General features: G+C 38.0%; 1 protein-coding gene across 1 annotated transcript in view; it reads right to left on the bottom strand.

Annotated features, from left to right (window-relative positions):
• Positions 1 to 2,069: 2,069 nt before the first annotated feature.
• Positions 2,070 to 15,816, bottom strand: part of LOC104292346 (von Willebrand factor D and EGF domain-containing protein-like) — a 116,398-nt gene continuing 102,651 nt past the window's right edge. Inside the window, exons 16-18 of the mRNA XM_009891710.1 lie at positions 10,627 to 10,779; positions 9,009 to 9,173; positions 2,070 to 2,167 (exon numbers count right to left, since the gene is read on the bottom strand). Coding sequence (XP_009890012.1) covers positions 2,070 to 2,167; positions 9,009 to 9,173; positions 10,627 to 10,779 — 416 coding nt within the window. The remainder of the gene's footprint in view (positions 2,168 to 9,008; positions 9,174 to 10,626; positions 10,780 to 15,816) is intronic.

Raw genomic sequence — 15,816 nt, 5'->3', positions numbered from 1 at the left:
ATCTAAGATATGTCAAGGAATACCCAAAATTAAAGATAATCCCTTTCATACTCAACAAATACCAAAACAATGCCTTAGAAAGATTTCGGTTAGGTATGTCCCTTTCCTTATATAAAATATTTTTCTATTCATAAATCTTTTCCACTAAAAAGTATTATAATTTAGGGATTAAGAGAAACAAAAAACCTAAAAGAGTTGGGGCACTAATACTGCCTAAGTTTATATTCGTTTAAGACAGATTTCTCCATATGCTTTAAATTATCAGCTCCTTTTTAGGTGTCCTGAATAGATAATACTAGTATCAGTCCATAAGCTGGATTTCTATAATGACACTTGAGCCTGAAAGTAATAAAACAGTTTTAAATATGAAACTTATCCTAATACATGGCACTTGCATGTAATATATGTGTATCTGCATTCCAAGGAGATCTCCATCAGCCTTTGGTTAGTACGATTCTTGGGACAAGACACCCTGTACAGGCAAAACGCAAGAATGGAGCACGAAGGAGATGAGCACAATGGGAGTTGTACAGAAAAATGGGTCTTTGAGGAAAATACTGGATTTTGTGCACTTTGTTTGCAGACTTTGTTGTTCAGTTTTTTTTCTGTTTGCTCGTCTAGGTTTTTGTTTGTTTGTTTGTTTGTTTTACTTTTGTGATGCTTTCTGTAAGTTTTCAATAGAAATTTTAATGTCAGGGTCACTGGAGACTGTTTTTAAAAGCGATGTAGGAATTACTGATTGCAAAGATATGAGCCTGCTCCCCAAACAGTGATTTTTTTTTTCTCCTCTATCAATATTTTTCTTTATCAGCATCTATTTGGGGTTGTATATGAAGATTTATAAACCAGTTATGTTTTTACAAACAAACAATGTTTTCTCAAACACCTCTCCTACCTTCCAGTTTATTTCAAGACTTAATTGAAAAGTTCTCTCCTAGGGGTGGGAAAAACTCTGTCGTGTTTGATTTACTCTCACCCCTTGCACAGGAGACTTGTTCCTCTTGCTCCTTTGTTACTCAATCTCTTTCTGTGCCCTTTACATTCCTTGGCTCTAACCCATTCTCTGCTGCAGTTTTTAGAAGTGCTCTTCCTGTGCTTTCCTCTGAATCTCCAGCTAACAAAGCAGGAAGCGAAGGAGAAGTACGGTTGTGTTTCAGAACACCATGGATCACCCACTTAACCCCCTCGTCACTGTTTTATTGCCCTTCCTTTCATTACTCCTTGTCCATCTTTCAGGCCTGAACTTTTACCTCTCCTCTTTGTGTTTTACCTTCTCCAATTATGTGAGTCTGCAACTGTATTATTTCAGCAGTGACAAAGGCAGTATTAAGATAGAGTTCATAAAACTAAATTATATTTTCTATTCAGGAACTGTCAGTATATTTTACTTCTCAGTGCTGCGAAAGATGGAAAAATTAATAAAAACTGTGTTCTTATCTGATGATGCCTCATGGGCCTTTAGACTCTCTCATGGCTTGAACAGGTTGATAGATATATACAAAATAGGCTAAATCCAGACAGATCCTCTCTGAAGCTTCCCTGTCTATTTCTCTGAAACATCTATGTAGACTCCTTTAGAACTGTAATAATAGATTATAAAGAAAGTTCATAACATTTCTTCAAAAGAAAATCCATAATATTTCTTCAAAGAAAAAAATAGCTTAAATTTGAATATTTTACTGAAATTCTCCTTTTATTGGATTCAAGAAGTAAGTCATCTAAAACTATAATTATGTTGTTTTGGGCTGTAAACACAGAAAAATGAGTTACTTTACATATGAAAGCCAAGAAACAATCTGAACTATGCCTTGCTAGAGACCAGTAATGAATCTATTTTAATACCATATAAGTACATACAAATACTCTCAGTGAAATCATCATTTTATGGCATTTTCTACAATTTTAACTGATTAGGTTGACAGCTATCTACAGTTTCTTTCTAATATAGAAAACAAAAAGCAGGGAATTTCAATAATAAGTTTTCAGATGGTACGTCACAAAAGTTCTTAGTCAGTTCTCCTAATTTGTGTCCAGTTTAACCGAATGGGTTTTTCACTATTACCAGCAGGTTAGCGATCATAAACGGCATGTCCATTTAGTTGTGCATAAAGGGTATGAACAACGTGCATTGAATTCAGGCTGCGGTTTAGAAGAGGGGTCGGCATCCCTAAATGCAAGATAAGCAGCATTAGTACAGAATTTGAAGCTTACCTTCCACCTGAACAGCCTGTGCTGTTAATGCAACAGTTCCTGAAGTATGGTTGTTTAGCTATAGCTCAACGCTTTATTGAATGTAGGTGTCATCACCTCTTGGCAAAACTTACTTCTGCCCTTTAAATTCTATAGTAGCATGTTGGGGACAGTCCTGTCATAAGACTTTCCTTTGTAATGCTTGTGTTTTTCTCTTAGAAAGAGTATTAGGATGAGCAAGTAGAGACATTCAATAGTTGCACTTCAGCTAGCAACAGTGTTATGTTTAATCTTTTCCTCTCTCAGGCTCTGACCATGTATTTTGGTAATTATTGTTTTTAATGGAGCAAGAATTCTGAAGCAAGCCGAGGTCACTCAGGAATTCGACACTGTGACATAAATAGCTATCAAGAAGTTAACAAGTTCCCTTTTTTTGCATTCAAACAAATATAAAGGGGAAGTTACGAACTAACCTGAGGCATTTGGGGATGAAGGAAGGAAGAAGGTTTAAGGATTCCCTTTCCTGTGAGGTGTTACAATAACTTAAGAAGAATTTAAAATTTCATGAACCGATGGCTTGATTAAAACCTGAGATTTTAAAGACAATATTCTATAAATACCGTAAGCAAAGTGTGTTAGCATGCAGGAACTCTTAGTAAGACCTTTTATTTTTCAGTAATATGAAAGATTTATCAGCTGTTACACCACTTACAGATCAGGGAGCTCTGGTGATGCTCTCCAGTGTGCGGTTCTGCCCCACGGTGTCCTGTAGAAATTTAAACAAAACAAAAGTCTTTTGTATTTTCATCATATTATAAGAGATAAATTCTCTTTGAGAAACCAAAGGTTGGACCAGATGATCTTTTGAGGTCCCTTCCAACCTGGGCTGTTCTATGGTTCTATGAAATTCTTAATCTAAGAAATAGTCGGCATGAGAGACCATTCTCTCCTGCATGCAGAGGATCAGCTGTGTTGTGTTAGCTATGGGCTGTTGCTCTGTCCCTTCAGAAATTAACTAGCTCTATACATGTGACGTGTAATATTTGGGGCAAAATTCACATGGATGGACTGTGACTATCGCCTGATTCTGCAAGCAAGTTCAGTGGAATGAGTGCCACTGCATCTGTAGGTACCTGTTCATCAACAACAGCGAGATGGTAAGGAACGAGTGCCAAATTTGTCCTGAGCAATGATGAGTCTGTGTTTTTCACACCTATTTTTACCCCCTGTAGTTTGCTGTGCTTTGCATTGCTTATGAATCCTTTTTCTTCAACTGCTCTGCTTTTGTAGTTAGTGGCAAAACTCTTGTGTTGCTTTAATGAGGACAGGATATTGGTCCAGTAAGAGTTACTTACAGTTTTAAAGGGCTTCTAAGTGCCTTTAACAAAACAGCAATCTTATCAAATTTGCAGAAACAGGGTTGGCTCGCTTTAAAAGCTGTGTGCTGTTATAGCTAGATGATTGAACGAGCTTGGAAATTTTAAGAGGAGATAATCTTGCTCTCTGTTCTGTCAATGTAAAAAACTACAGGGCCTGTATCCTCCGTAGATTATTTGTTGGAGACTGAGTTGTTATTATCACTTAAAAGTCATGATGGCACAGTGATTGCTTAAGCAAAAGATGGCACATTCTTGGTAGGAGAGAAATGTAATCTCTATCTGATGTTCTGATTGAATGTAAATATTATTCATGACATATAGCTGAGTCCTCTTCCCTAGTGGTTTTATGGCTTGGGCTTCATTGGTCTTCTATTGCTGAGCCACATCATTTCCTAAATATATCATCTGTATTGGAAGCACTTAACAAATTCTGGATTGACAGAGTATATGGATCAGTGAAGCTGGAAACCGTTTATCTTTTAAGTTATCTAAACATATTCTTCCCACCGTGCCTACTTTAGTTGTTATGTTTGGGTCATAGCATATACAGTACAGCCCTCTGTTGATATTATTCTGAAAATGCTTAATATTTTATTAGGTATCCCTAAGGAGGAGAAAGCCATCAGAAAGACTCTCAGATTCCCTTTCTACCTTGACAAGTATGGGAGTGGATTTTCAGTGGCAATTACATACTCAGAGGGCAGGAAAGGGTCTCAGCTTATGTCCAAAGTGCCAGCTTGATCCTGGCCTCGTCTGAAGATTACTGGTACGCCATTTGCAAAACTGTGTCTTTCGTGAGTCCAAATTTATATGGAATGCCTCTGTGTGGCATTTCTAACCCCACTGCAGTTGCCATTTCATCATGTCACCCCTTGAAGGAGATATCATTACATCATAACTGGTCAGTCTGAAAAAATGTTCATTTTTTCCTGAAATACGCAAACTAGAAACACTGAAACATAGTTTACGAAAGGGATCAGCAACTTCCACCATAAATTCCAAAGATGAATTGCGGACAGAATTTCAATGGTCTGAGTCAGACCTTGTAGCTGGAAGCCACGGCATTGAGATGCAATGCTTCCCAGTTCTGGAGTCCACAAGAATAGCTGAGGGCTATTAGCACACAGAGGCCAATCAGAGCAGTATTTACTGTTTATTCTGCATTTCTGTTCTTTGCAAGGATCTCGGACAACTTCACAGCTAAGGACTGCATCATCAAAATACTCCTGACTTGCAGTGAGCCTCATAACTCATTGCATAAACCAAGTCAAGACTGGTTAATTACTCGTTACAAAGCACCCGCTGAATGCTGCAAAGTGTGTGCATTTTATCTACACCTAATGGTACATACAGATTTCGTATTTAAAAGTTCTGTGTGTGATGTGCCTACCTTAACAGGTTTTAAGTCGTGTCTTCCAGGAGCAGTGCTTGGCTCACTCCATTAGGGTAATGCTGTTCCTTTAATGGAATCGCTTATGATTTGCACTGCTGTAAGAGAGACTGGAATCTGGGCCTTGATCTTTTTAATGCAAATTCATCAATTCGGTTAGATAAGAGATGAAAGGAGTCCATTATGTTCTTCAGCCATCTCTTGAAGCAAAATCATTTGACTTGTTCCAGGCAGTAAGAGGTCCCTACTCCTGCGGTTAGCTCCAGAGGTGAGACCTTGGGTTGGTGACCAAAGCTCTTACTGGAGTTATTTATTTTTTATGTACAGTCATCACTGATGAGCGCTAATAATGACAGCAGTGACTGCAAAGTTAAAAGTTAAGAATGTAAAATTTAAGATTGATATGTTCCTCTGGTGTTAGAACAAGCACTGTGTATTTAAACACATACATTCCTTCAATTCAAAACATTTTATTCTCCTTTTAAATCCACACCTTGATGTCGATCTGACAGTGGTGCAAATGAGAGGGTCACAGTGGGCTCTCTGATGTAAAATCAAAGTGAATTCAGAAGCACAGTGCGGATACTGGAATAGTGTAAAGTATAGGGTACATAAACATAACAAATAGCTGGCACGTACAAAAGTATATCAAGTGCAAAATGTCCACAATACTGCAAATTAACTGCTATGGCAGGAGAGCTAGCAGTGGTGTTCAGAATGGGGAAGCAGAACTCGATTACAGAGATCATAAAATAATCCTTTCCCTTGATCTTCGGCTCCCAAACCCAGGAGAGGCAGTAAGCGCTGGCTCTGAACAAATGATCTTTTATCGGTGATGGATGTGGCTCTGCTTTGTCCAGTAAAAATGCTGATTTACTAATGGGAAAAAAATAAATCTTTTGTGATGACACCAACCTCTCTAACCTGCTAAAGGAAGTGCAAACAGATGGGTATCTCTGTGACTGTGAGTGATGAAACCAGTCCAGAGAAATACCAGTAGAATCTGACGAGAACTAATATTGCAACATGCAGTAACATCACCAGCATCCCCCATCAGGATATATTCATTTTCCTTGTGCCAGGAATGTGACCAACAATACGGCATGGTTTGATTTAAGAGATCTGCCTCTTGTAAAGAAAACGTAACAGATATTTTATACAAATGCAAAATGTGCCCAGTGGCAGATTTAAATTCCTTAGACTTTCCTCTTTGTTCAATGCCAGCAAAATTAAGGGACTTTTGATCCTACTAGTAATTTTTTTTAAAAATGTAGGTTACCTGCTTTATGGATTTTGAAAGGAAAGAAATAAGTTTTTGTTTCTGATATGAGAATGTATTTTTAAAAATAATAATTTCCCCTTACGTATATGAAACTCCATACCAACTTTGTTACTGGTGATGTTTTTCCTTAAGACTAATTTGATATCCTTCAAAAACAATTGCAACCAAGTCTGGTTGATTTAAACTGGTACAAACTACTGATATAAACCAGGTAAAACACATAAGTGAGAACGGAATGAGGCCCTGCATTGTTGGCAGAGGAGGTAAATATAGCTCCAAAACTTATTTGTGAGTTACGTAGTTTGCAGTAAGTCAAGTACGTAAAAAGATTAATAACTATCACATATCAATGCTGAAGAAATGGTACTCTGTTGATTATAAATCAAAACTGAAGGACTTTTGGGTGCAGCTCATCAAACACTGACTTAGGAAACAATTTTCTTCTGGCATATTTTTTCTCCTCAGTGGTTTACAAAGGCAGTTGGGTAATTTTTGCAGTTTCTGTATGAAAAAAATACTTATCCTTTAATCCTTAAATCACAACAATTGGGTATAACTTCATGTCAAAAGCAGCCAATAAAAGTACAAAATAGGGATTAGCAAGAGTATTTTGAGATTAAAATTACTAGAGTTGGAAAGAAGTGGCACATAATCTCAGTACCTTCACAAGCACTGTATTAAGCTGAAGAGGATTTGTTCTGTTTCATTTGAAGACTGACACCATAAGTTACAAGGGAGAGAAGCTATTATTCTAACAGGGAGGATTTCACAATAATCATAATCCACAACTGTACATAAATTTAATTGAAAGTTCCTTCTTTTTTGTCTGGTATCTTTTAATCATCAATGCTATACAATACTTCTGCTTGAACTACCAAAGTGCACGGGAAAGATAGTTAAACCGATCATTTTGGTCATAAATTAGACCACTTGTACAACTGCAGCAATTGCTTTCATTTCTAAATATTTAAACAAATGACTACTCTCATTTAACCTTGAGGCACAAGATTCTCATCGTTTATATTGTGATATAATTCACATGAGTGAATATAAGGCACTGTTGGCACAAAAAATAACTCCTCTTCATTTCCTCCCCAAAGTGCTCGAGATGGTCGCACGGCCGCATTTGCAGCATGAAGACCCAGACTCAATTTGTGTATTTGAGAGGAAAAAGAAAAACAACCCCTCAGCCTCTGATGTACAACTTGTTTTTGAAAGAAGCATGTATTAATTTCAGATCCTGATACTTGGGATATTTCTGCAGTCTTGCCTCGAGTTGTGTGTGACAGGTATGAATCAAAGTAAACGGCAACTACTCTCTACACTTCCCTTTTTAGAACATACACACAATTATTGGTCAATAATTATATAAGCACAATGTAGGTGTGTCTGATATACTGTACCAATGTCTACAGCTGTAGACTATATGTTCTATTCCAGAGCATTTAAATGACCTTTGGGGTGTACAATGTGTATCCCGTTACCCCATTAAGGACAAGATGCAGCTTTAGGCAATAACAGAAATGTTAGTTTGTTTATATGCACAATGATTTTTTTTTTTTTTCTCAACTGCTTTTACAGCTTCATGAAGTTATCGAGAAGTCAATAGCGGACTTAGTGACTCTGACAAACTAAGTAATACACTGTACATACTCATTGCTGGAAAAAGAAAAAATGTTGGGTTTATTTTTGTGACCTTTAGATTCAGCGAACGGGCGAAAATCAATTTATAGTTCAAAGAGATTGGATGATACCGACACTAAGCAGTAAAATTGCTTGCACTTTGATAGCGTGCGTTAAAATACAACACTAAGGCAACAGTCATTGATTTGGATATGGAATGGGGAGTGAAGGTGGGTTTGCCGTGTAGGAGGTTGGGGAACAATTTGACAGGTTTCAAGCCACTCTGTCTTGAGTACTTAAGAAAAAGATTTATAAGAAAACCAGGGAATCTAACCTAGTAACTACTGTTATTAAGGAATAAACATGAGTTCTCTTGGCAAATTACTCTGTGCAGTAAAAAGGGGACAACCATCCAGACTGTCCCTAGAGAACCATACATTGAATTATGAGAATTTCTTTGAGAGAAAGCAGGGTCAGATGACTGATGAGTGGTTGCTATGCTATTGCCACTTTCTGCCTGAGGTCAGGACCCAACTTGTCTTTTATCACAGCAGAAGACCTCTTCTAATGATCAGTCCTCAGAGATTAATGGGACCGGCTGAGCTTCAGAGTTCCCTAAGGTAGATTATTGCTCAGGGCACGAAAGATACTATTGAAATGCTTTAATTATCTGTTGCATTTAGTTGTTGGTATAGTTGTTCTTACATGACACTTTGTCTATCATCATCTTCACAGGTCACCTTGGAGAACAGATGCCTTGCAGCAAAAGAATTAGGAAAGAAGGAAAGCGGAGTGATACTGGCATGTGTCATATTCGGATCTGACGGAGGAGGAAACATGTTTTGAAATCCTATGCCAGTGCAGTGGCAGAAATACAGATGTGGTGATTCATACCACCTAGGAAGTCCTGCTGTGAAGAATTCTCCCTAGTGGCAAACGAGGTGGTTAATCTATTGAATTTCGACTCACAGAGACAGGTATTCCTAAAATAAGACCTGGTAGCTGCTCATCAGGGAAGAGCGAAAGAAAAAAACCTTCAGTGTTTGATTATAAAGTACATGGTATTGCAATGATGTATTAGTTAATATTTTCTTACAGCTTTTGTAGGCAAAACCTTTTTAAAATTCTAAAAATGAGAAAGTACCTGGTCTGGGGACTTTGGTACAGATCCGACCGTTTCCAAAAAACCCTGCTGGACATCGGCCACAGACGTATCCAATGTAAGGGGGTTTCCGATCAAAACATAACACTCCGGGAAAACACGGCCTGTTGGCACAGGTAGTAATATGTGACAGTGGTGTGGCATGGCCTAAAAAAGAAGGGATTTCCAGCATGTTTATTTATAATTTCTCAAACCAAATGCATATGTAAAATTAAGCAGTGACTGCCTGAGCACGACTAAAGCTTTATAACTGCTTTTATTCCTTTAAAATCTAATTAATGCAGAATGTTCCCAAAGCTTGAGCCAAACATGAGAATGTCCTGTAGGCACAGTGTAACAGAACAGCTGTTTCTCATTAAAGCAAGATTTATTAGTCCTCTAATTACATGTTTTCAAGCTTATTACTCAAAGTTGTTTGGCATTTATCATGGATAATATAGAAACTGTAATTTTCAGCGTAAGTGAAAGATTAACAGAGTCAGAAACTGTATTATTTGACATCCTTTTGTCTTTTATAATTGGAAGGTAATCATCAAACCTTACAGCACATATACCCTACCTTTAAAAATACACTGTCAAATGTTTCTGATCTAGAAATCATCCTTAATGTGTCAAACCTTATATGACAGGAGACTACTTTAATTATCTTAGAACTACGTGCAAAATGTAACACTCCAGTAGTATATAATATTTTATCAATTATGATGCCACTGAATAGCCAGCATATATGAGCTGCCTGTGAAGTATTTAATAGTGTCAAGACAGAGAACAGATGATGAATAAAATCTTAATGATGGTTGTAGATCTTTTTTAACTGCCTCCAGTGAGGTCTCCATCATGATTCTCGAGTATTTTCAGCGTTTTTCTTGCACCTTGCCTACAGCGTTATTATGGTCACCTGTAAGAGGCACGTTCTGGTTAGCTGTTGGCTGGCCTGGTACAGATATGCAAAAGAAGGTGAGAAAAAAAAAATAATAATCTTTTCTTTTACATATGCCCCTGCACGCCAGACGTGTTCAGTCTCAATTCTTCTGCTCCCTGCTTTCACTAGAAAATCGACTAAAAATGCAATACCCTTTAGAACTGGGGCAAGTGAAGCGGCACACGGTGCGCAGCCCTGTTAGAGAGTGCTGTAGTGTTCCGCGCCGGGGGAAAGCGTCTGCCACAGTCAAGTTCATACTTCAAGAGTCGATCTTCACTTATGCTCAAAACTCAGTCTGAATTCAGTGACTGCCTGTCAAACGCTGCAACAAAACGTCAGCATCACTTGGCGATGGCAAGTTGGCATAAGCTGTCATTCTTATCCTCTCGCTTTCCATTGATCACTAAGATTTGGAGTGATTTTGTTCTAGCTCAGAAGAGATGTGATTTCTGGTTAAGCCTGACCACTCTGATTGCTGTTACTGCAATGGCTCTCCTCCTGTGTGAAATTATTTAGCAGCAATGCAGCCTGATGTATTGAAGGGGGGGTTGATTTTTAACTGTTTATGATGTATTACAAACAGCTAGTTTACGTTCACTGTTAGGATGGTAAAATGTATGATTTCTGAATATGTAAACTGCAGCAACTGAAAAAGATTTCACATCCTTGTATACCTACCATGTCTATCACTTAGGCTAAAATTCTTCATTACAGGAGAATCCTTTGCCTCTAAGGCTTGAAGTTGCTGCTTAACCTCGGTCGTGTTCAAATCACCTTTGCCATCGCCGTTTTCAACGCTTAGAGCTTTTGTAATGTCAGCAGCAAACACGACTGTGAAAAGAAAGCACGGAGACAAGGAAACAAGGTGTTAGAGCTTAGCTGTGATTGATGATAAAAAGCAACAGTAACAGCAAATCAGATAACCTGACATAAGTTTATTCTGGAAGCCAACCATCAAGCAAATAAAGGCAAATCAGGTGAGTCAGCTGCTGACATGCAGCAAAGCTTCAACACAAACATAGGAAAAATTACTGTGCCCAAAATCACTGAACTTTGCTTATCTGAGAGACATACTTAATATGCACAGTGATCTTTTATTGAGCTAGGGGCAGCCAGAAGGCCACAGGTCCCAGTGTGTTAGACAGCATTGCTGCTTGGATGAAGAAGCTACGCTACATCGGGGACCTGTGCTCTGCCTGATTCCTGCCTCTCTTTGGAAGCTTCTTTCTGAAACTATGTTGTGTGTGTTTGTTGGCTTCGGGTAGTTCAGCTGCAAACTTTGGATGTGTCAAAATACCTGTACAGAGTATATGTGGATGGAAAGAGGAAAATTGTTTAGTGGAGACTCTAAAAAATATCGATTTCTACATAATTTTTAAGATAATTTATTGAATGAATTAGGGATTGTGAAGTCTACATGGATATATGTTGTGAGCTAAGCAACCCTGCCCTGGGTCTCAGATATTCTTTACTGCTAATAAAGCCTAAGACTATGACTTTTTATATATATTATATATATATATATATATTTTATATATATTAAATAATGCAATGAGCTATAGCCCAGTCTAATAGCTATAAAGTTACCTCAGTTTTCTCCTTCCTTCCAGAAGCTTTTATATTTGCTTCAACAAGGGAAGTATGAGTGGGTATGTTAAGTCTGTATATCAGAATCACACAGAATGATTTCTATCCTGTCTTGGGTGGACAAGGAAGCCCTCAAGTTTATTCTTTCTAATAAATGTGCATTTCAGAAACCGAGAAAATTTTCTGTTGTTAAAAAAATGCAAAGGAAAAAAATGCTTTTCTGATCTATTTAAAAAAAAGGAATTATTTTGTATATTCTTCCTTCATTGGCCAAATTAGCTACAAAGAATAGGCATTAGTGAAACAGGTGCAAAATCACTTTGAAATAACCAATGTGACCAAATAATACAGAAAAAAACCACCCATCCTGTACAGATATTTGGCAATATGATTGAAGTGATATTTGGTAAACCTGGCAAAGACAGTTCTGCTGGTGCCAAGATGCTGCAGTTACAACTGAACCTTTCTGCTTCAGAAAATTTTTTTTCTCTTTAGTAGTCAATATGAGGATAAGTTAATACCTGCACAGCTAATATCTGTATCTTTTGCTTCTGGGATTTCTTTGGAAACACCAACAAACAAACGTGAAGCACTTCAAGTGTTGATTTCTCTCCTTCTGGCCAACCAAATGTTATATTTAGAGATTTGTGTGTATATGACTGATGGAAGCAGCGTGTGAGTCAGACGCGTGCCGTGCACTGGGAAGGTCTCAGCAGAGTACAAAGTCGGTGTAGTCTCCCTGCTAGCAAGTCTCTTGCCCCAGAAGCAAATACTGAGCAGGTGTAAAATTGTTCCTAGCCATTTCCTTCACTAGTTGGGACCTGTGGCATGACTTTACACCAAGCATTAGCTCAACAGCTGTGGACTGCATCCTCTGATGAAAGCCCATCTTGCAAAAGACATGAAAGGATGTGAAGGATTCGCACATGGACCTTCTTCCTCTTACCCTACACGCTGCTTACACAGCACTCGTTCAAAACAAAAGTAATCCTGGGGGTGCTCCCCAAGCCCTTGTTAGTGGATGGTATACTTAGGAGTGAAATCATGGAGAACCTGGGGAACGTCCCTGGCAAATATTCTAGCTGGCATCTGGAAAATACTTTTTCGTATGCTACGGTGTTTGTTCTAATCAAAATGAAACTAAACTGCAGTGAAAAACAGCAAACAGAGACCAATTTGCAATTATCCATATTGATATAACATGACAATAGACTGCTTTGTATATTTAAAGGTCCGTACTTGAAGCAAGTCGCAAAGTACTCAATTAAGGATAATAGTAGTAGAATTGAACCCATTTTTCCCCCATCTATTAAAATAAATCATGCAAAACACTTACATTTGCAAGTTTTACCATTTCCCTCCATCCCACTGGGGCAAATTCCACATGCATATGATCCAAAGGTGTTCACACAAGACACTCCAGGAAAACAAAGACCCTCTTCACATTCATTCCTGTCTTCCTGACAACTAAGCCCTGTGGCAAAACAAAGGGGAGGTTAATAATCAGAAAAGATTCCCTGTTTATTTCTCAGCTCAAATGTTGAAGCAGACTAAGGCTTACTTCTCAGCTGTAAACTCATTACAGGGTATGTCACTCACGTTGGAGCCAAATTCCCCACTGTCTCACTTAAACTTGCTTTTATCACACTGTTTATTACGGTCGTTACTGGCACCAGAAGTGCTGAACTTGAGACTACTGTTGGTAGAAAACTGTGCATGTTAAATAAATTATTCTCCTTGCATTTCACATCTTTGTTGCTGCTTTTGGTGTCTTGTTTATGTGAGATCATTGTCATATATGAAGAAGCCAATGAATGTTACCATTTTGGCTTTTAGATATGAAGAGCCATGTACTGACCTATTGTGTTTTTCATTTCTATGTGAACCTCATAAACTAATAGCTTAGTGTGAACCAGCCTGATAGACTCTGGCTGAACCTTACAAAATGATCAGATTTAAAAAAAAACCAACCATTTCTTTCTATTTAAAATTAAAATTTGAAGAAACCTTCTGAAAATGTCTCTGAGCCACAGTGCTGGTGTACAGAAGATAAGCTACGGTAGGATCTGAACCCAAAACAATGTGTCTTGACTATTGCTGATTTTGGAAATAGGGTTTAAAAAATCCCTTGACGTAATTGGTATTCACATTCACAACTCTGGATGATTTAATGGATACCTATAGGGGAAGGTGACCCAAAAGTTAAAATTACTATCTGAACAGCAAATGATGCAGAGTAATCACGAATAATGTTGTTAAAAACTCCCTCAGGCTTCAGGTATGTGTGCTTCTGTCTCTGTGCACTTGAGAAAACTTGCTTGGCTATTGCTGGTTACCAGAATATGCAGCCCTGATAGCAGGTCATAAATTAGCCCATATCACTTCTATTAAGGCATCCCCTTTGTCCCTTGTAGGAATACCCAAGGAGATCGGGACACCTTTTGGAGGGTCCAGGTACCTGCTGCAAGACATACCACAAGGTACAGAAAGGCTTCTTCTGTATCAGATATTCAGCTTTATTATGAAAGAAGATCTAAGGATAAAAGCATATTTTTTTCTTCAAAAAAGAAATTTGTCACAGTGGAATGAATTAGGGACATGGTTGAGTGGTGAACTTGGCAGTGCTAGGTTAATGTTGGACTCGGTGATCTCAAAGGTCTTTTCCAACCTAAATGATTCTATGATTCTGTGATTTTATGAATTACAGGATGATAAAAACAGAACATTGCTATTCATCTCCTACAACACAATCTCTCATTGCTTCAGCATTTCAGATAGCTTCCACTACTCCTTTGAAGTTAAAATAGCATCTCCATGTAAAAGTCTCAGATTGAAGCCTCTGTTGATTGAGCTGCCTAAAAAAGCTAGTGACATCACCTTCCGTGCCTGCTTTGTCCTGTGGGAAGAAAAGAACATCAGTGCAAAAGCCATGTCCCTTTTCTAGTGCCATCTCAAGCTAAGTTGTTCTGGTTTGGTATGCTTCTTGATTCTTTCATTTAAGTTGGACATGACATAGTATCACAGTGCTTATCTTATGTTTTTTCCTCTCTTGTTACACTTTGGATTAATATTTGTATTGTATAATTTAATTAGCACATTCATAGCATCAGGCTGCTTTTCCCTGATATTGTTTTCTGATGATGCGTTGGGAAATTATTAGACACAACCTTTTGGAAAATATTGAATGAGTTACCCTCTGATTAGATTAGTAATTATTTTCTTTCTCTGAGTATCATATAAAGACAAAACATGATACCATAGACAATGAAAGTAGGAATGAAGTTCCCAGTTTCAGTAACAACAGCACTTCTCCCCCTTTCCCCTCTCCTCCCTCCTACATACTCTATTTTTACTGCAAAAAGCTACCTTTAAAATCTCAAAGATGAGAGAAATACAAAAAGCAAAGAAACACCGTAAGTAATAAGCTAAATTTTAAAATTCAGTCTTTGACTTATTTTTGTAACATAAAGGTGGAACGATGCCAGCACTGCATTTCACTCAGAGAGATTTGATTTTAAACAGTATCATTTTGGGCATAATGATAATCCAGCTGAGTCTGAGGATAAATGTTTGCAAAGTCTGAAACTTGGCTGAAGGTTGCTAAAGAAACAGCAGAAATGGACAGAAAACTATCTACAAGAAGAAGTGTCAATTATTCTGTTTGCACGACCTCCAGTGCACTGCAACATGAGGGAGTCTCAATTCTCTTGGCACTGCTACAGTACAAATAAAAATAATAGGAATAAAAGATCTTCAGGTTGCAAGGTTGAAATATCTGTTTTGCCATCCCTGCATGGGAAATTGGCTCAGAAGATAAAGTCTTCTTATGCCTCAAGAGTAGCTGACCACCTACAGATGCAGAGAACTTTTAGACTGTGTTCACATTAAGTTGCCTCTACAGGAACAGGTAATCTCATTTAGGGACTCTATGGTTATAATACACCATGAACAAATATTGGGGTGCTTTTTCAGTTTCCTGAAAAGTGAAATCAAGTTATAATATCATCTTCCCCTCAATAATTTTATATTAATCAATGGTACATAAAATCGTAGAATCATAGAATGGTTTGGGTTGGAAGGGACCTTAAAGATCATGTAGTTCAATCCCCCCTGCCATGGGCAGGGACACCTCTCACCAGCCCAGGTAGGTCAAAGTCCCACCTGGCCTCGAACACTTCCAGGGATGGGACATCCACAGCTTCTCTGGGCAGCTTGTTCCAGTGTCTCACCACCTTCAGCATAAAGAATTTCTTTCTAATATCTAATTTAAGTCTACACTCT

This window comes from Charadrius vociferus, unplaced genomic scaffold (genome assembly GCF_000708025.1).
Source record: "Charadrius vociferus isolate BGI_N301 unplaced genomic scaffold, ASM70802v2 scaffold109, whole genome shotgun sequence".
Lineage (NCBI taxonomy): Eukaryota > Metazoa > Chordata > Aves > Charadriiformes > Charadriidae > Charadrius > Charadrius vociferus.
The sequence above is the reverse complement of the archived record's forward strand: the minus strand, read 5'-3'. Positions and strand labels throughout refer to the sequence as shown.